Source organism: Arvicola amphibius, chromosome 9, assembly GCF_903992535.2.
Source record: "Arvicola amphibius chromosome 9, mArvAmp1.2, whole genome shotgun sequence".
NCBI lineage: Eukaryota > Metazoa > Chordata > Mammalia > Rodentia > Cricetidae > Arvicola > Arvicola amphibius.
Window position 1 is genome coordinate 114,949,384 of NC_052055.2, and position 21,099 is coordinate 114,970,482.

The window sequence follows — 21,099 nt, forward strand, 5'->3', positions numbered from 1 at the left end:
TAAACCATCAGAGAAGCATCTAGGGCTGCAGGGTTGGGCCAGAAACCCTCCCCTGTCAGTAAATGGTCACTAGGTGATAGCTGTCCTTCCGTCTTCCCATGCTGTAATGTTTTACATACATCACCACTGCCACCAACAAACTGCCCAACATACACATACACACACGCCACCAGCACCAGAGATTTGCCCAGGATACACCAGGTTGGAATGGAGTCAAGAGGTGATGTTAGAACAACCTAGACACAATGGGGTCTCCTTACACATTTCTGCTGATGTGGGAATGAACTCCCTCACTCCACGCAGAAGGGGAGCCTCCGCTCCTGTCCGTCAGTGATTTGATGCTAACAGGTATATCGCAGCCTCTCAACCTCCGTGCCTCTACACTTCAGTCCCGTCCCGTCAGTGCCTGCTGCCAACTGCAACCTCGCCTGTTTTCAGTCAGGTGAAGGGCCCAGCCGTAGACCTCGGGCTCTCTGCTTCTCACAAGCAAAGGGAAGTACTTGGTCTGTTAATGTTCTCTCGTCCCTCTCCACCCCAGCAAAACCCAGCAGTATGACTGTAAATGGTACATTCCGCTCACGGACCTCAGCTTCCAGATGGTGGATGAACTGGAGGCCGTCCCCAACATCCCTCTGGTGCCAGATGAGGAACTGGATGCCCTGAAGATCAAAATCTCCCAGATCAAGAGCGACATCCAACGGGAGAAGGTGCGACCGATTTTGGAGAGCACGTGCCAGGTTCCGTGGAGCCTGAGTACACAGCAGGCCCTTGTGTGCAGGCCAAGCAGGTGTTCTCTTGGTCTTGGCCAGGCATCTGTCCCTCCACAACTGGTCCGCAGGTTCTGCGGGGACCCTTGAGAGTTCTCGGCTCCTGTGCATCAGATCATAGCTGGACTCTGGTTGTTTTGAGAGCCTCCAACTAAATTTGAGTTCTCCTACCAAAGTCCCTAGCAACCCAGCCCCAATGGGAGATGAGGCATCTGGCAAGCATGTTCACAGAGTGCCTATTATAGGATGCTTACCCCGTCTGTCAAACTGCTCAGTGTCCACTTACCTGACTAGTGACCCTTACATAATAGGTTCATGTTCACTCACAGATGCCCTGTGGCTCTTCTCTGCCGTGGTCCAGTTTAAGCCTGCATGGCCGTCCCTGGAATGTTGAGTGCCCAGCCTTGTACCTACCTCTTCCTATGACCTCATCCTCTCCCCTACCCCGTCCTTGCATCCCAGGAAGATCAGGCCTAGGGAAGCCCCTGATTCTTATGGAGGTTGTGAATTTAACCTCCTACCACATAGGAAACAAGCCGGGAGGTCAGTACTCAACGGTCCTAGGTAAGAGAGGCACCCAAGGGTGGGAGGTCCGTTTTCCCACCACCCCCAAGTCACACCAGGTAGAAATGAAGTCAGGCAGGGAAAGGGTGCATCCAGGGGACAACTAAGAGACAAGGTCTTGGTGGGTTGTCCACACTTGTATCCTGGGCCTGAGCAATCTTCACCTTAACGTCCGTATTTAGAGCTACAGCTAGCTGATGCTCAGGCGGCATCCATGTGGTATTGTGGTGGGGAGACATGCTTAATCACGGCAGGGAGAGGGGGGCAGGACGGCACATCCCAATTAGGCTGTAGAGGACTCAGGGGATGGAGAGAGTGCCCCTTTAGCTGCTTTGAATTACAGTCCCCTGAAGGTTCCCCCCGCCCCCCTGGAGAATTCTTAGAAGGTGGAAAGGTGAGTCTAGGATTAGTTCAGGCCAGGGGGAGGGGGAACTAACATTACCCACAAACAAGCTAAATCATCAGAAGACAGGCCTCTGCTCAAGGACACCCCCTAGATCCCTGGTGAAGTGGATACCACAGGACAGGGTCCTCTTCAGCCAGCATGCCCCTTCTTAGATCGCCACATTGCAAATGTTGCACATTTAGGGGTATGTAGGGAAGCCCTGTAGCATCAGATAGGGGTGAGCCAAGACCACGGTGGATGTTAGATCATTGATTTATGACCTCTGTAGCATTGTCCCCAAGCAGAGCCAGTGCTGTGTCCTCGGGGCTACTGGGCCCTGCTGCCCACTGATGGTTATCAATATCTCACATCATGGGAATAGGGGTCGAGGCACCAGCTTATGAGAGGCCACAGTCTTCTTTCCAGAGTCTAGTGGTTTCAGGAAAGTTCCACACAGTTCAGGACAAGCAGGGGGTTTTCTAATCAGATCATAGTGATGTTCATTCTAATGTGCTAGGACCCTCTCCTTCCCTGACCCCCAACATACCAGGGGCCTGATGTTAAATATGACCAAGGCAGGGAGCAGGGAAAAGGTCCCCTAGATCCCACTAACTCCTGAACATTGTCCAGGTTTTGACAAGCTGAAGGTCTAGCCTCTGCTCTTACAAAAAAGGACTGATTCCTTCAGGAAGGGCTCAGTGAGCACACCCCTAGCTAGTGCTGGGGCTCAACCCCAAGGAAAGGCTGTTCACACCCTTTAAAGGCCACCAGCAACAGCTGACAAAGGGCCTGGACTGTACTGAGCTGGCAGATGGGATTCTGTGCTCTGTGAGCCGGGGTAAGGCTGGGGAGTGATGGACCACAACTGAAGGGGAGTAGAAGGCATTGGTTCCAGATGAAAAGGCAAGACTATTCTCTCTCTGTAGAGAGCAAACAAGGGCAGCAAAGTCATGGAGAGGCTGAGGAAGAAGCTGTCCGAGCAAGAGTCACTGCTGCTGTTAATGTCCCCCAGCATGGCCTTCAGGGTACACAGTCGCAATGGCAAGGTGAGTGCCAGCCGCGGTCCAGACTTACCCAGCCACCTGCTGTCTCCAGCTCATGGATGCCTTGTGGCAGCCATTCTATGGCTCCGGGGAGCTGGGGAGCCTCCCCATTCCAAGAGAGATCAGTGCAGCATGACACATGCAGGCACACATCCCTCTGATGGGGCTTTGGGCTAGTCTCCAGCTGAATGACAGCTGCCTCAGCTCCTGCAGCTGGGAAGTGGCAAGGGCTCCAGGGAGGGAGTAGGGGAGAGAGCATGCTCGTTTTCTGCTGATGTGACCTCGGGTCCTCAGGTACAGGAACTCTACCTAGGGACCTCAAGGGTCATTGACATTCTCTTCTGTTCTGATTCCTGGTGTCACCTGTAGCCTGGGTCTCTCTATTCTCTCTCTCTCTCTCTCTCTCTCTCCCTCCCTCCCTCCCTCCCTCCCTCCCTCCCTCCCTCCCTCCCTCTCTCTCTTTCTCTCTCTCTCTTTGCGTGTGTGTGTGTGTGTGTGTGTGTGTGTGTGTGTGTGTGTGTGCGTGCGTGTTCGAGACAGGGTTTTATGTGATTTATTCTTTAGCACGTGACAGGAAGAGCAGCTGACCAGACTTTGTGAGCCTTGTCCCTGTCTTGTCTTCTTATGGGCTGGATGCAGAGGATTCCCATCAGCCCTCACCCTAAAGAATTACGTCATAACCCCTCCCTCCATGTCCTTAAGCCACACCCCCTCTGCCAGAGTCATTCTCTTAACCCAGGCATTGTGGGTAAGGCTTATGCTGGACACAGGCCCATACTGTGTCTGGGTACCATGGCCCACAGTACAGTAGAGTGTACAAAAAGTGGTTAGTTTGGCTGTGCACAATACCTGGACTCAGCTGGCTAGGGGAGAAAAGTGTCTCTCAGACTCTGCCCTCTGGGTTCACCTGACGCTGATTCATCCGGAGTGGGGATGACTGGTGTCTGCTCTTGTTTTCCCTCACTGCAGAGTTACACATTCCTGATCTCCTCCGACTACGAGCGAGCCGAGTGGCGAGAGAGCATCCGGGAGCAGCAGAAGAAATGTGAGTAGGCCCTGTACCCAGAGAACTCGGCCTTCAGCCGTCAGGGCTGGCTGGCTGGATGGATGGATGGGTGGATGGGTGGGTGGGTGGATGGACGGCTGGCTGGCTGGCTTGCTGGGTGGGTAGGTGGACGGACAAACGGACGCATGGGCGGCTGGATGGGTGGGTGGTTGGGTGGGTGGGTGAATGGACGGACGGACGGATGGACAAATAGATTGATACTCAGTGGACAGTTCTCGATGTTCTAACGCTCCTCCCTTCCCCCTTATTTCTTTGCTCTACTCTTCTTTTCAGGGGGGCTTCAGACTGGGGGGAGGGCGGATGTTGCATGGAACCCGACCTAATTCAGCAAGCACATTAGAGGAGCTGCCCAGCCCTATTGTGCTCTCCCATCCAGCCAATATGCCCTTTGACCTTCCTAGCTGTCTGTTCACACACCATCTACCCTTCTCACCTGTCCCGGCCAGGCCTTTATGGCCTGATCCTTGGGCCTGTTCACCAGTTACCATCTGACCCCCTGGGGCTCCATTGCCCTCCCTCTCCAGGTAGTGAAGAAGGAGCCATGGCCTGGACTTACCTCAGGAACCACACTGTACTGGCCCCACTGTTGCTCACCTCTTCATCCTCCCTGTAATGACTCCTTCCTTCTCTAGGCGCTTCCCTCTGTCAGTGGGTTTTTTTTTTCTCTCTCTGAAATTGCAAGCTACACTCCGGGTCCTGGGACAGTGTTGGGAGCAGGATGGTAGACCTCACCCACAAGTCCTTGGCCTGCAGCTGCCCAGCTCCCCATTATTCAAGAACTACGTCCTCAGAGAGACCAGCAGCTCCTGTTGAAACAGGAGTTGGGGTTCCGTTTCTGCAGATACAGCTAGGGGGTTCTGCACGCCTCTGACCCCTTCTGAGTTCCTATCTCTAAGACTCATCATTTATGCTATGCTGAGCTAAGACCACTTTTTCTTTTCAGCGCCTCTATGGCCTAGGAGAGACCAAGGGCTTATGTCCCAGGGGTTCTTGGCCTAACATGGGATCCAAACCATTTCCAGTATGGCAGCATCTGTCCCTGCTCCGGGTTGTGTCCAGAAATAAACCCCTTTGCTTCAGCTGACTGGGAAACATCACCCGCCGTAGCGGAGTGAAGGACAAGAGCTACACGGGTTTTTGTCTGGGGAGACCTACCAGGGAGATGCTTCCAGGCCAATCTGTCATATTCCAGCCTGCCTTGTGGCACTGTGCCTGGGTGGCAGGTGAACATGAGTTATCAGCAGCATTGCTGATCCTCTCAGGAGCCCGTGGGCCTGGGCTCTTCAGGGCTTTGCATTGCCCAGGGCTAGCCCCGCATTTCACCTGGGAATCAGCAAAGACCAGGGGGCCTTTCTGACCTTCCTGCCTCCGTGTGTCGAGAGGGTCACTTGAGAGGGCCAGTACGGACTGACTTGTCCCCGTGCCTGCTCCGCCCCTTCAGGTTTCAAAAGTTTCTCTCTGACATCGGTGGAGCTGCAAATGCTGACCAACTCGTGTGTGAAACTTCAGACCGTTCATCACATTCCACTGACCATCAACAAAGAGGGTAACGCTGGGCTCCTGGGCACCGGGCTGACCTGCTAGGAGCAGTTTCGGCTCCTGGGCACCGGGCTGACCTGCTAGGAGCAATTTCGGCTCCTGGGCACCGGGCTGACCTGCTAGGAGCAGTTTCGGCTCCTGGGCACCGGGCTGACCTGCTAGGAGCAGTTTCGGCTCCTGGGCATCAGGTTGATCTCTTAGGAGCAGTTTCTCCCCTTGCAGCCACTGCTGGACAGTTGTAGAGACTGACCATGGGCTTTGTCTCTAGCCATAAGGTTTGTGACAGCTAGCCAGACTGTCAGTCAGTACAGTGGGTGTGAACCCTGAGCAACACTGAAACCATGCCAAGTTTTGTGTTCGGTGCTGTCCACGTGCATACGGACTCAGTCAACACACACAGGCATGTGTTCAAGTGCACCTGCTCCGCTCATACCCACGTCACCCCAACCCCCTCTCCTGTCTTTGGAACTTTGTTTTGGTCACCAGTTTGCCTGCGTCTTAAACCCAACAAGATCCTAAGATACTAAATGCAGAATCCATAGTGGGTACCCACTGTCTATGATACTACCTCCCCCTGCTGGACCCTCCCATGCTGGGGAGGCAGAAGGTTGACCTCTGTGGTCTCTCTTGCAGATGATGAGTCTCCCGGGCTCTACGGCTTCCTGAATGTCATCGTCCACTCAGCCACTGGGTTTAAGCAGAGTTCAAGTAAGTGGCTTAGGGAGGGAGGTGGTGGACACTGTAAGTAAACTTTCCTAGAAATGCTGTTCAGGTCCACTGGAGGCGCTGTTCCCTGTGGGACCCTGCTGGATGAAGCCTGCTGGGGATGGGATTGTTTTCTCAGCTTTTGCCCATCTCTGTCTCAGAGAACGTATACAGATGAGCTGCCACCTGCTGGCAGGTCTTTTAATTACTGGGTCTGGAATTTGAGCCGTGTACTGTGGCTGCCCCAGCTTCCCTGTGCTGACCTGGGGAAACACTTCCCCAGCCAGTGGCTTTCCAGGAGCAGGGAACCCTTCAGCTGCACCCTTGGTTCAGACTTTCTCCTTTCAAATGAATTTGCATCTTCACACTGGAGACTTTGGGGGTGGGGGTCTTGACCTCGGGGCACCTTTCGTTTTGTCCCAGTTGAAAGCACAGGTTTGTCTTCAACAAGTACTGCTGCATGTCCCCCTTGGGTCTTGGCTGCAGCTATCAGCTTGTTCAAGCTCCTTTCCTTAACAAACTGTTCATGTTTTACGTCTGGATAGCAACCATGGGCAATAGCCATACCACAGCCTGGAAGTCATCTTTCCTTGAAACTTCTTCCACGAAGCAAATTAGTCCGTTATTTTTAAAATTCAACCTCACTCAAGTTCTCAGGAGATGGGTAAAATTCAGCCCGATTATTTGCCAGAATGTAACCGGAATGACCTCTGAAGCCTGCTGAGGTGGCCTCCACCATCCAAATGTCTCTCAGTCTCCAAACTCACACCAGAGTGGTTCCTTCAACTCTGCTCATGGCATCCGAAGACATTTCTAACCCAGAGTTCCAGGCACTCCGCGTTCCTCCAGCAAACCAACCAAAGTCCTGGAACCACAGACTACTTACCACAGCAACACCTTGCTTGTGGTACCAAGTCTCTCTCTCTCTCTCTCTCTCTCTCTCCTCTCTCTCTCTCTCTCTCTCTCTCTCTCTCTCTCTCTGTCTCTCTGTCTCTCTCACATTGTTATTTGTTGTGACAAATATGCCAACAGAGGCAACTCAAGGAGAAATGGCTAATTCTGGTTCCAGGGTATCATCCATCGTGGTGGGGATGTCACGGAGGCAGGAGGCAGCTAGTCTAGTCACATGGCACCCAGTTAGTGGAAGGGAATACTTAAGCTACCTTGCTTTCTCTTCGTCAGCCTGTGGAATGGTACCACCCACATTCAGGCTGGGTCTTTACATCTTAGTTAACCTAGTATAGATAATCTCTCACAGAAGTCTGTTTGCAAAGATTCGCCATATGTTTGTTCCATGAGCATCTTCGCCTTTTGCCAGGCCTACCCCCAAGACTCATCCAGTAACAGACCAACGATGCCCGAGCTGCCTTTCTAACTCTTGGCCTATCTCTCCTGACCAACCGTGTTCATTTTCTTTTCTTTTTTTTTTTTGGTTTTTCGAGACAGGGTTTCCCTGTAGTTTCTAGAGCCTGTCCTGGAACTAGCTCTTGTAGACCAGGCTGGCCTCGAACTCAGAGATCCGCCTGCCTCTGCCTCCTGAGTGCTGGGATTAAAGGCGTGCGCCACCACCGCCCGGCCCGTGTTCATTTTCTATCTGATATTTTACTCTTTAAACTTCAGATTCCCAAGCCAAGGGTATCACTTGCAGCCTCTGTTCCACTTTAAGACTCCTTGCCGTCAGTCCGGGGCCGTTCTCCATCAGTGTCTTAATCTGTATTCATCCGGACTCTTGACACTCGTCTCATTGATAGCTTTCCTGTTCCACCTTACTGTTCCCTTGCCCTGTCAGTCAGATGTCATTATCCATTGCGGCATCATATTGGTCCATATGCATGTAGGTCTTTGACGTGGCCTTCCTGATCCCCACTGCCAGGCCTCCCTTACTCCTCATCCAGGACTTCCCTGAAATGTGGGACCCCTTCCTGTCATTTACCACTTACACTTGGTCCAACAAGTACCCCCATTTCTCGTCTTTCTCAGCCCTGCGCTGGTGCGGAACTTCTGTGCTTCGTGAAGTTCCTGTCAGGGTCTGCTCAGATCCTCGGAGCTCCCCCTAGCTTCCGGTTTCCACCCTTTGTTACTCCCAGGGTAGGAGACATCCGCTGTGGCCTCTCCATGCAATGCAACCACAGCAGTGCTCAACCCACCCTGGCTTCCAAGACCACGACCGCCTTTCCCCCTGCACACCCAGCGTAGGTCCCCCATCCCAGAAGGGGCTTTAGCAGACTATTACTGAGTGCTGTGGAAGTGGGTGTTTGAGAAGTCCTGTGTCCCAGCTCCTCTGGCTGGCCCAGGGGTATTGCCTGAGGGGCCGGTATTTGTGTCAGCCACCATTTGGGTTACCTTAAGAAGGAAAGGTCATTTTTTTCCCTGACGTTGTAAATGATACACATGCTGGCGATACAGAAGACTGGTCACCCTCACCCTGTCCCTTTCTCCCAGATCTGTACTGCACCCTGGAGGTGGACTCCTTCGGGTATTTTGTGAACAAAGCGAAGACCCGCGTCTACAGGGACACGACTGAGCCAAACTGGAACGAGGTGAGGAGCTGGCCTCCACAGGATGTTTTCCACAGATCTTAATCTCCGGGGGGGCTCCCTGAGGGCTTCCCCCACACGGTTGCCAGCTTTCCTGGAATCTCCTAGAGATTGGGGGGTGGGGTATGATACAGCCAAGAGATTTTTATCTCTGTGTTCCTGATACTCTTACCCACCCACGCCCAGGAGAGGAATAACCCCTTTTTCCAGAGAAGCATTTCGAAAGAATACTTTAAAAGGCTTTTTGAATCCGGCTATAGCCTGTTGTATAGTTGGCAGGTTTCTGGCTTGTCTTTTTCCTCCGAAACCGAAATGAACTCCTGGGGCTATTCTGGCTTCCGGAGTTCTTAGGCCCTGCTTGCCAAGGTTGTGAGCCTGGCTCCCTGAGCCTCCTTGTTCTGTTTCCAAGGGTCCCGTGTGCTTGTCTTGAGGTACTAGCTTGGCGTAGTCTGTTGGCTGTACTCCCCAACCGTGGGCCTTTGGCATGGCATGATCTCACAGAAGCATGAAGTTGTCAGACCCTGAGTTGCCACCTCTGGTCTCCGCAGTTGCCGTGCCCCTAAACAGCCTTGATTTAGTTGGCACAGGTGGAAGAGCCGAGCTACAGAGCTGCCCCCCACCCCTTGCGCACCAAGGAGTGAACCATAAAACACCAGGAAGCTTGGTCTCATCGACCTTGGTCATGTGGCTAATGGTGTAACCGTGCGACCAGATCCCAGGGTCTTGCTTCATAGCATCCCCTCATTGTCTGTGCATTATACATGTTGTCTAAGTAGGACAAGAACATGAGGAGCCCAGTAGTTACTTCTCAACATCTCAGGACAAAAGGCCAAATATAATCTATGATAGTGGCAGAATAAAATCCCATGAAGCTTGCTTGGTGATACATTCTCACAGTCCCAGTACGTAGGAGGTAGAAGCAGGAGAATTGCCTAGCTTTCAAGACTAGCTTGGGCACATAGTGAATACCAAACCAGCTCCATCTTCAAAAAAGCACATGAGCCCCATTGTAGATGGCTTTCAGAAAATAAGGGGACTGGGGGATTGTGACACCCCACAGAGGCAACAAAGATGGATTCTAGGTAGGTTGCAAAGGTCCAGGTAGGTACCATCATCCGAAACTCTAGGAAGGCATAATGGGGAGTCTAGGTCACCTGCTGTGTACATGCAGGTCATAGAGGGAATTCACATACTCCTGACACAACTTCCCAGAAATAGCTGCTATGCCCAACTAGAGCCATGCATGCCCAGCTAGAGCCATGCATGCATAAGCATGGATGGAAAATGCAGAATTCCCTGGAGGCTCTGAAGGTTGATAGAGGAGCAAGTTAACTCCACATTAAGTAGCAAAGCTCAGAGAACCATTGCAAAGCCCTCTGGCCCTTCCATGGATTATGGTTTTTTAAAGAGAATGTACAGAAGCCACTTGCTGAACACTGAATTGTTTTTTTTTTAAAAAAAAATAATTTATCTATCTATCTATTTATTTATTTATTATGTATGCAATATTCTGTCTGTGTGTATGCCTGCAGGCCAGAAGAGGGCACCAGACCCTATTACAGATGGTTGTGAGCCACCACGTGGTTGCTGGGAGTTGAACTCAGGACCTTTGGAAGAGCAGGCAATGCTCCAATGCTCTTAACCTCTGAGCCATCTCTCCAGCCCCCTGAACACTGAATTGTACCCCTAGCTTCAGTTTCATTCTTTGGTCTTAGTGTGACAGCAGAATTAAGAGGAAGGGCAGAAATTCCCATAGACTCCCCGCTATTACAATCGTCTTATACAATGTAATTTCCCTGCATTGCACATCCGTCATCGGCCAAAGGCTACAGTTAGCGTTAGATGTACATGCTGTGGGTTTTCACAGATAAATGACGATATGTAGCCCCACTCTAGTACTGACCAGAACAGCTTCACGGCCCTGAAAATGAACTCACTTCACAGGCCATTACCACCCACTGTCATCAAATACCTGTCTCTAGCAATCACCCTGAGATTCTGACGCTGTCAGTATCAAGCCCACTCTTTGGAGACAGATGCTGTTGTGCCAACTTTGAATTAGGTTTGAGAGGGTTTAAAAGGCTTCCAGAAGCCAGACAGTGGTGGCGCACGCCTTTAATCCCAGCACTCAGAAGGCAGAGGCAGGCGGATCTCTGTGAGTTTGAGGCCAGCCTGGCCTACAAGAGCTAGTTCCAGAACAGGCTCCAAAGGTACAGAGAAACCCTGTCTCAAAAAACAAACAAAACATAACAAAAAAAAAAGGCTTCCAGAAACGAAACATCCAGTCAGAGACCCACAGTGTGGTGCCAGCAATGTCCACAGGGATGCTCACAAGGATCCCAGGACCAAGGGAGGAAGGTTATGTAAGGTCTGGGGCAGCAGGGATACCATTTGTTGTTAAACCGTGGTTGAGACATGATGTTGAACCTGCCACATCCTTGGTTGGACCTGCTTGTTCGTGGGTAACTTTCTTTCTTTGGGGAACCACAGGAGTTCGAGATAGAGCTGGAAGGCTCCCAGACCCTGCGGATACTGTGCTATGAAAAGTGTTACAACAAGATGAAGATCACCAAGGAGGATGGCGAGAGCACAGACAAGCTCATGGGGAAAGGTCAGCTCCAGGTGAGCCCGCCCCACTCCCACCCCTGGATGCATGGCCTTTCCCATGCGAGGCTGCTAAAATGGCCTAATTCCTGGGATGGAGGATAGCCAGCCCAGTCATAGGTCCTTCCTTCTTTTTTTTTTTTTTTTTTTTTTTTTGGTTTTTCGAGACAGGGTTTCTCTGTAGCTTTGGAGCCTGTCCTGGAACTAGCTCTTGTAGACCAGGCTGGTCTCGAACTCACAGAGATCCGCCTGCCTCTGCCTCCCGAGTGCTGGGATTAAAGGCGTGCGCCACCACCGCCCGGCCCCTTCCTTCTTTTCTCTCTCTGTTATATCACACTGTCTTGTTCCCCAAAGATTCTCTGTCAGACTTGTTCTTGCAGCTGAAGCCATAACTTCTCCGATGGTTCTAGCAGCCCACAGGCAGAGGGTTAGGTAGTGCCCTGGGCTGAAATCGGGTATGAACCCATCTCTCTTTGGAAAAGTAGGAGTTCCGGAGCCTACTCATTTCTGTCTGGTATATAAACCCAGTTTCCAGCTGCTTTCCTGAACAGGGTACATACAAGTACACCCCAGAATTAGCATAGGTGCCCCCCAGGTAGGACAAGAGAATACATTCGTACAGGCCTAGCGCAGGGTTCCCAGTCCTCAGGAAGGGCTATGTGGACCCTCAGTCCTTTGGAACTTTATACAGCCTCAGAACCATCACCGGTGCTCACTGCCTTCTGGCAGACAGGAGCTGACATCGAGTTTGGCTTTGCCTCACGGTTCTGTAGGAGCAGCTAGGAGAAAGTCTGGATTGCATCTAGATGTGTTGACCATGACTATGGTCACATGGTGTCTAGAGGCCAGTCTGGGCTGCAGAGAGAAATCCTGTTTCAAAAATAAAAAAGCTCTAGTGTCTACTTTTCTTACAGTGTAACTTTTTTCTAGGGTTGTTTGTTTCATTCGTGAGTGGGCACAGCATACCGCAGTACCCATAGAGGTTGTGAGGCCTCTCCTTCCACCTTGAAGCAGGGTGTAGTGCAAGACCTTGGGCGCCAGATGTAGTGCCAGTTCCAATTGGTCTTAATAATAAAAACCCAGAGTCAGATATTAGGGAGTGAAAGCTGAAAGATTGGAGAAGCAGTGTGGTCTCTACAAAATCATCAGAACCAAGGAGGCAAGATCCTGTCTCTAAGAAACTTCAGACTGAATCCCGATCTCCTGTCTCCTCCTTCCTTATATTCCTCTCTCCACCCAGCCACATCTCTTTCCATATCCACCTCCCTAGTGCTGGGATTAAAGGTGTGAGCCATCACTGCCTGGCTCTTTCTCTTTTAGACTGATTCAATCTCACGTAGCCCTGGGTGGCCTTGAACTCAGAGAGATCTGTCCGTCTCTGCCTCCCAAGTGCTAGGATTGAAGGCATACGCTACCACTGCCTGGCCCCTATAGCTAACTAGTGTGGTTAGGTCAACACTCCAATCTTCAGCCCTCTGATCTGCAGACAAGCTTTATTTGCTAAAACACAAATGAAATATCACTGCACAGGGTGTCTTGTTTCTGCTGCTTTGCTGAGTGTTCCAGAATAGCTGGCTGGTGAGCTTCTAGGCAATTCTCCTTCCTCCTCTCTCGCCATCCTCGTGCATATTACTCCATGTAGCCCAGCCACTCTATCTGACCTCTTCCGGCCACAAAAGTGGGTCAGGTCTTGAGTATTGCACCCCACTGCCTAGACTTTCTATCTTGGTGTGAAGCCTCTAAGAGGAGAAAAGAGAGCCGCTTGGCATCCCAGACACCTATAGAGCACAGTACACACCCACAATACACACTCAACAGTACACACTCAACAGTACACACTCAACAGTACACACCCACAACCACCGGGTTCCTTCCCTGAGGGCAAGAAGTAAGATTCCACCTTGTGATTAAAAATATGGAGTGCCAGGAATGGTGAATCAGTTACTTCTTTGAGAGGGTGGACCCGTTCTCTTCACTCAGATAAGCAAGTCTGTGTCCCCTGCCTGGCCAGACTGCTGCCTGGTTTTGACTGTAGAAGTGTGTTGGGTGACTCAGGGGCTTGGGGCCTCAAGGAATTACCATACATACACTGAGAGCAGACAGCAAAGTAGAAATGAAGTGTCCCGGCGGTGCCCTGCTGGGTAGTCACCACTAAACCTTCCAGCTAGTGCCAGAGTGACCACACTACCCTTGGACACCAAGGTAGTGGTTATGATTTCCTATGTTCCAGTATGGATCTTTTTTTTTTAAAGACTTATTTGTTTTGCCTGCATGGATGTCTATGTACTACATGTGTGTCTGGTACCTGAAGAGGCCAGAAAAGGGCACCAGGTCTCCTGGAACTTTGGTAACAGGTGGCCATGAGCTGCCACGTGGATAATGTGAACTGAACCTGTAAAAGCAATACATGGATTTAACCACTGAGCCACCTCTCCAGCCCCAACATTAGTCTACCAAGTGACAGTTACAGATCAAATGATTGTCATGGTGTAGGCCCTGTGGTGTGTGCCATCTCCTTCCATTTTTCGGTGGTGTCACAACACGCTTGAGGCAGGTTCCTCAAGGAGAAACAGAGCTTCATTTAGCTCAGCTCTGGAGGCTGAGAAGTCCGTCATACTGATATTGATCTGGAAAGGGTAGGAGGTTACATCTTGAAACAAGAACCCAGGGAAAAGTTTGGAACTCAGGCTTGATCTTGCAAAACCTTGTCCTCAATACCTCCCTAGAACCCAGGAGTCATGAAAGCTCTTTCTTCTAAAGATAGCTACTCTGGTGACTTTAGGACCTGACACTGGGCTCCACTTCTGAAAGCCCCCACTGTCTCTAGGCTGTCACTTAGAAAACCCGTGTTCATCCGGATTGTAGCCCGAGCTTTCTCATGGTGCTTACAGCAGATCTTTTCTTAGAAGGGAGGAACCCAGGACCTTGCATATGCTAAGCAAGTGTTCTACAGCCTTCCTTATGTTAGTCAGAGGCAGAGTCCTACTGACTTTCCTAGGCAGGCCTTGAACTCACCTACAGGCCGACTGTCTCGCACTTTTTAGTAGATGGGATCAAGTGTGTGCTACACCCAACTGCAGCAAGTCTTGAAGAATGCTCATTTGACGTTTAAGGAGACACTTTCCCAACTGTTTCCGGCCCTCTGATGAGCAGTACTGTCTGGGACTTGTTGGGTCTCCACTTCCCTTCTCCCTCTTAGTATCTGCCCACAACCCAGGCATTCTTCATGCATATCCCAGGCCCTAGTACCCTCTTGAGGCTCCTATTACCCAGCCTCACTCAAGGGTGATCCCATGGATCCTTCATGGTTTTATCAAGTAACAGTAAAGAGAAATTCAGGTCCCACTAGTCGTCTTGAGTGACTTGTATTTTCCCCTCTGGAATCTTGGGAATGGCTGGATTTGAACCAGGATTTCTGAGTACCACCACTGGAAAACTGGGGATCTCAGCAGAAAGAAAGCAGAGCTGCTGTATCAAACCAAGCTTCTTTGGCACCCCCTTGCTGTGATGCTGCCGTATAAACAGAATGTTTCTTGATGTGTTTGCTTTTCTTTTGGGCAGTCTTGAGTGCCCTGCAACCAGCCTAGTAAAGAGAAGAGAAATTTCCAGAGCCGGAGAGCAGTGAAGGCAGCAGAGGCAGCTAGATTCAGGATGCTTCCAAGAGGGAAGAGATACCTTTATATAGAACAGGGCTCAGCTCCAGATACAGCGCAGACAAGTGGGCATTCACAGCCAAGGAACAGAGTGAGGGTCAGTGGGTAGACAATTACTAACGGGAAATGCCGTGTGTACAAAGGATCCTGGCTAGACCAGCCTAATAGGGGTTTTTCTGAAGGAAGGGCAGGTCAGCAGACATCACCTGGAGGAAGATAGGAGATAAAGAACCCAACCAGATATCAAAGGTGGCGGTGCACATCTGTAATCCCAGCACTTTGGAGATGGAGGCAGGAAATCCATGATTCTAGGACCAGTCATAGCCACATGGTGAATTATTAGAGACCAGTCTGGGCTTTATGAGACACAACAAACAAAAACAAACAAAAACAAAGTTAGTATGAGGGCGAGATAGTAGATATGGAGACTTGAGTGTTATCTCCAGCATCCATGTGTAAAAAAGAGGGGACAGGGATAAGTGCCCTGTGTGATGACACGCTTCTAATCCCAGCACTGGATTCCCTGGACCTCACTGGCTGGCCTGTCCTTACCTCAATAAAAACAAGGTGGGTAGCACCTGAGGAACGACACCTGAGGTTGGCGTCTGGTCTCCACAAACATATACATAGACACACAAAATTAAGCACCCCTGAGTGTGTGTGTGTGTGTGTGTGTGTGTGTGTGTGTGTGTGTGTGATATCTCAGGATAGAGGTTTCTAATAAAACTGACTTAACAGGATCCTCACTCAAAATGGGTTTCTGAACATGCCCAGGGATAAAGCCACGGTGAACAAAGAGCTGGGAGCCTGGTTAGTGTGGTAAAGAAGCTAATTTCATTTCTGTCAGCTCCCCAGCCTGCCGTGCTTTGTGGGATCCGAGTGAGTCATAACTCTGTCACCCTTCCAGCTTGTTGTTTCCTTACGTCTAGGCCAGAGTGGGAGACATGATACATCGGGGCTGGGTGACGTATCCCTCAGACCTGGTCAGCGTTTGGTTCTGTTATTATTATTGTTACCATCATTGTTAGCGAAGAAGAATTGGAGACAGTTGGATGCGCTAGCCCCCTGGTCACTGCCGTGGCCTGAGATGAATGGCTTCTGGAACCTCATTAAACAGGAAGGAACCCAAATGCTTGTAAGGGTCTAGATGACTCATACCCGCCTACACAGTGGCTGGCCTGTCTCCTGGCAACAAGGGCTTGTTCGTGTGATCCCAGGAGGAAGGAAACTGGAGGAGGAGCATGACACCGTGACACTCCAGTCTGGCTCCGTCCTCTGGCCTGCTGGCTTTTTCTCACCTGCAGATGCTGTTTTCTGGGTTAGGTGTACCTAGGAGAGCCATCTGTGACTTGTTAAGGCCAGCCTCCCTTAGCCCAGGCTTCCCCACTGGTACCAGTGTCTTCCATGGGTGCCTAGCTGTCCATTTCCTGCTGCTGGGAGTTGGTAGGGATGGCAGCCTTGGCTCAGACTCTGAGTAGAGAGACCTGTGAGATAATATGACCTTGCACTGAGATGTAGTCACAGTCCTGGATATCCAAGGGAGGACAGGAAGAAGTCCAGTCCCAGGGAGGAGAGCAGGGCCTAAGGCAAGGACCAGAATGGAACCTGGGACTCTCATGGTATGGTCCATGCACATCCCGGGACAGGAGGTGTCAGATTCTTCTGAGGTTAAGAACCTGCCTCAGCATGCTTTTTGCTCCATAAATGTTATTATCGAACACTTAACTTCAAGAACCATAACCTGGTCTATCTGATGGCACACGCCTTTAATCCCAGCACTCGGGAGGCAGAGGCAGGCAGATCTCTGTGAGTTCGAGGCCAGCCTGATCTACAAGAGCTAGTTCCAGGACAGGCTCCAAAGCTACAGAGAAACCCTGTCTCGAAATCTTTGGTTTCTGGTCTTCCTGGAGATGGAGTTCCACAAGAGAAAGAATAGAGGGTTCCCTCTTTCTGAATTAGATACATTAGAGCCACAGATCAGAAAGGAGGGGTGTGGCGGCACTGGTCTAGGACACAAGCATCAGGATGGTGCCGACTCTTCAAAGAGTCACCCAGCAAGGAAAATGTGAGTCCTCACATACAGTATGTACTCAGGACCTTGGCCAGGGTCCCTTTCAAGATGGTCCCAAGCTTCTGTGGGTTATCCAAGCAAACAAGGCCTTCATACACAAGAGCCTGTTGTTTTGCCCTCATGAGACAGGACCTATATGCTAGGCTCCAAGAATGCCATTTATTCCCAAACTTTGTGATCCAGAGTAGAGAGACTCAAGACTACAGATGCACCACAAGCCAGGGCCAGCCTACTGACAAGGTCACACTGGCTCAGGTGGCGGTGCTGGTGGAGCAAGATCAGGGCATAGGAAAACCTTCACAGGAAGGGATACTAGGTGTGTATCTTCAGAGAGAGGCTTCCCAAGGTAATGACATGAAGTTTTACACCCCGGGGTCGGCAGTAGCCCAGGATTTGTGGGGATACCTGTGCTGGGAGAATGCCATTCTGTAGCCTGGTAGGATGTGGTCAGGACAGAGACAGGATCCTGAGAGCACCATCCTCAGCTAGGGCCACCATTCAGAGGAAACTGTCAGACTCAGCAAAGCCCAGAACTCTTAGGGCCTTGTACCCATCAGAGGTTTCTCTCTGCCTCTTCCCTTCCTTGTTTCCATTCACAGACTTTCTAAGCTGATGAATTCCCATAGATGATGAATTACAAGAGTTCTTTCTTGGGGAAAAACATCGTATTGAGTCATAGGATCTTGTCTTTTCCCATGTTTCCCTCTTGTGCCATCTCTCCGAACCTTCTAGTATCCAGCTGGGGTTATGACTCAGGTTCCCACAGAGCCTTCTGGATCATAACAGCTTTTGTCTTCAGAATTTTGATCATTCTGCACATTTTATATCAACAGAATCATGCCAGAGGTAATCTTCCGTGACCATTTTGGTTTTTTGAAGACAGGGTTTCTCTGTGTTGCTTTGGCTGTTCTGGAACTCGTTCTATAGACCAAGCTGGCCTCGAACTCACAGGGATCCAGCTGCCTCTGCCTCCCCAGTGCTGGATTAAAGGCGTGTGCCACTACCACCCAGCTGACTGTTGTTTTTAAGGGTTATCTGCTTCTTGATATTATTAATAAGTAACTAAATAATATTACCCTGTCATGGCCTAAATTTTTGTTTCTCTGATTATTAGGCTATTGTGGTTGGTGCCACTGTGACCCCTGGCATTGGTATAAGTCAATATGGATGATTGCTTTCGAACCGTAGGCAGAGGAGGTTCCGGGTCCCATTCAGTGCCTGCCCTGGTTAAACTGAGGCATGCCCCAGCCTGTCCTGGTGTGTACTAAGCAGTTTTCTGGGCAGGCCCCTGGGTAGCCGTCTACCTGATCCACTGACTACAGCTGTCCTTCTGTGTTCCTGCCCGGTCCAGTCTCAGTGAGACAGTGGTGTTACAGGTTGCCCTTCTGAGACCACTGTATGAGTACGCATATGCTGGCTGCCCAGTGCCTGTGTGGAACTGTGGCACCTTACAGCCCCAACGGCCCTGAGGGCTTTAGCTTTTCCCTGCTCTTCTGTTTAATAGCCCGTGCCCCTCAGTCATCAGTTTTCCCAAATCTCAGTCTCTTGCTTGTTTATTTTGCTGGAACTTTAAATAACTGCTTGGGAAAGGGTGCCAGCGTTGACTGCCTTTAGCAGGGTAGCCCATGGGAAGGTGCGCCAGCCTTGGCTGCTGTTGGCCATGTGGCCCAGCCCTCCTTGTCCTGTTATTCTTTACGTGGTTTCTGCTCTGCTAAGCACATTCTGTTCTTTGAGGCAAATCCACCTATTCGAGACTGCTGTGAGAACCGAGTGTGTAGACACTAGCATAAGCTACAGATGGGGCCCTGGTGTCAGGCTAGCCTGACACCAGCAGCTCTAGGCAGTTAGATACCGATAGACCGCGGTGCTTACAAGTGGATAGGGTCTAGATCAGCAAAGGCCTTGAAAGCTCGTCTACAGGGGACAGGGTCTACACTCGGGATGCTCTCCACTCCAGTCCCATTGACGGCAGTACATGCAATTTAGAACTGTCAGCAGGCCTGGAAGCATTTTTTCAGGACACTACCAGCCTGAAGTGGACTGACCAACAACACACGTTACTCAGTGTCTCTAAATTTGGACACAGGAAACCACCCACTCGAAAAGGAGACTCCGGCATAAGAGGAGACTGTGACATATCGGAGTTCCCGTAACCAATAGGCTCCGGAGCGGGAGCTGTTTTTCCCATATACCGACCAAAAAACAAAAGTGGAATGTGAGGGTGATGGGAAGCTGGGACCTTGGCTGGCCCCACTGTAGGGTGGAGCTTCCCCGGGAGAGCCTGTTCAAAAGGAGGCAGAGGCTAGGAACTCGCCACTGTGCTGCTGTTGAGCTCCTCAAGCCTCCTGCCGCCTGACCCCCGTCGCCATGCAGGGTCTCATTCGGTTTTTCTACCCAAGCCGGGCAAGCCGCAGCCGGATAGCCTCTGCTGAAAAACAGCTGTGTGCCCGAGGCACTGCCCTGTGGACCCACATCCGGTGTCTGGTGTGCAAGGGCAAGGTGGGCCAGTCAGGGCCTGGGGTCCCAGGTGGGCTGGGAAGGGTGGGTTCCAGGCACCCACGGCTCAGGCGGCTGCTCTCCCAGTCTTAGGGATGCTCTCATTCACGGCCTTTGCCTATCCTGGGTTTCTAGGGATGAGGGGAGGGGGGGCCCCTGTTATCTGTCCTGAGGTGGAAAGGGAAGGTTTGTCTTTCTCGACTTGCTTCTGAAGACAGAAGGGGTGCTGTCCTTGGGCAACCAAGAGAGGTGGGCCCTGGGATTCCTACAAGAAAGTAGGAGGCAAGGACGGAGCTTCCCCATACCACAGATTCCCACACTGAAAAGAGGTTAATTCTTTGTATAAAGAACCTGGGAAGCTGTGGATGTTCTTTTTTAATCTCTGAATTTTGGGGTACTAGAAATAAAATCCAAGGTTCTTTTTGTGTCTTTGTTTTTGTTTTAGTTTTTAAATTTTGAGACGGGGTTTCTCTGTAGCTTTGGAGCCTGTCCTGGAACTAGCTCTTGTAGACCAGGCTGGCCTCGAACTCACAGAGATCCACCTGCCTATGCCTCCTGAGTATTGGGATTAAAGGTGTATGACACCACTGCCCGGCGAAATCCAAGGTTCTTGTACATGCCAGCAAGAGCTCTCCCACAGAGCCACCCTCAGTTCATGATGTGTTTTCAGAAGAGCTCCGGTTGCTTATGTAGCCTAGCTAGTGGCCTTTCTAAAGATCCCTGTGGTAGCTAATGGGTGCTCATCAGGCAGGGGAAGCAGTGCCATAGATGGGGGAACATGGTGGTTATGAAGACTGCTTATTCAGGTGACATACAGTAGGGTCCTGTAGACCAGCTGCCGGACAGCGTTCTGCAGAGGTCAGAGTGGGAGGATACAGTGAGGCTTCCGTCTGGTTTGGGGTGCCGCTCTGTGCCTTGATGCTCTTGATGCTCCGCCCTCCCACAGTCCCCACTGAAATTAGTTTTCATCCCAGAGACTGTCCTGCATTCAGATCTGGCAGCCCCTCTGACAAATACAAGGACTTAGGTTCCATCTGTGGCAGGGGGTGGAGAGCAGGGCTTATGGCAGTGAGCTGTGGCACTCTGAGGTTCCAGAACTTTCTGACAGGTCATCCTGCCTCTCTGGTCGCCGTCAGAGAGTATAGGATAGCAGCAGGGATGGCCATTGCTGAGCAGAGCCTCCAAGCAGACCTGAGGGCCTCTTCTAATCATTCATCCTTGGTTTCAGTTGGACCCCCAAGCCCTGCAGGACAGAGACTGGCAACGGACTGTCATTGACATGAATGGGGTAAGTACCCACGGGGCTCTGTTTGTGCCTGTCTCCCACTGAAAGTTAAAGCAGACCCAGTTCCATCCACAACAGTCAGAAGAAGGCTAAGCCTGAGATATTAGCTGGAGAACAGGCTCCAGAGGAGGCCGTGTAGGTGGGAGGAAAGGGTACCCCCCAGGAGTGCTGTGTACACAGCAGAAGGGGAGACCTCCAGAGCAGACAGGAAGGAGCATTCTGTCTGATGGCCGGTTGCCACCCAGACCTGCGTGTTCCATCCTGAAAGAAAAAAATCTGCCGTATTAGGGGCCCTGGGACCACATCTCACAGAACACTTAAGATCCACTGCGGTCGTCTTTGGCTGTCTTCAGGAAAATGGGTCCAAAAAGATTGGGACTAGAG

At 51.0% G+C, this 21,099-nt stretch overlaps 1 protein-coding gene across 2 annotated transcripts in view; it reads left to right on the forward strand.

Moving 5' to 3' along the window:
• Bcr (BCR activator of RhoGEF and GTPase) overlaps window positions 1-21,099 on the forward strand; it is a 123,297-nt gene that overhangs the window by 92,524 nt on the left and 9,674 nt on the right. For both annotated transcript variants that reach the window (XM_038342520.2, XM_038342521.2), the window contains 8 exons: window positions 539-707; window positions 2,643-2,762; window positions 3,729-3,804; window positions 5,267-5,371; window positions 5,998-6,072; window positions 8,512-8,609; window positions 11,097-11,228; window positions 20,659-20,718. In XM_038342520.2, coding sequence (XP_038198448.1) covers window positions 539-707; window positions 2,643-2,762; window positions 3,729-3,804; window positions 5,267-5,371; window positions 5,998-6,072; window positions 8,512-8,609; window positions 11,097-11,228; window positions 20,659-20,718 — 835 coding nt within the window. The remainder of the gene's footprint in view (window positions 1-538; window positions 708-2,642; window positions 2,763-3,728; window positions 3,805-5,266; window positions 5,372-5,997; window positions 6,073-8,511; window positions 8,610-11,096; window positions 11,229-20,658; window positions 20,719-21,099) is intronic.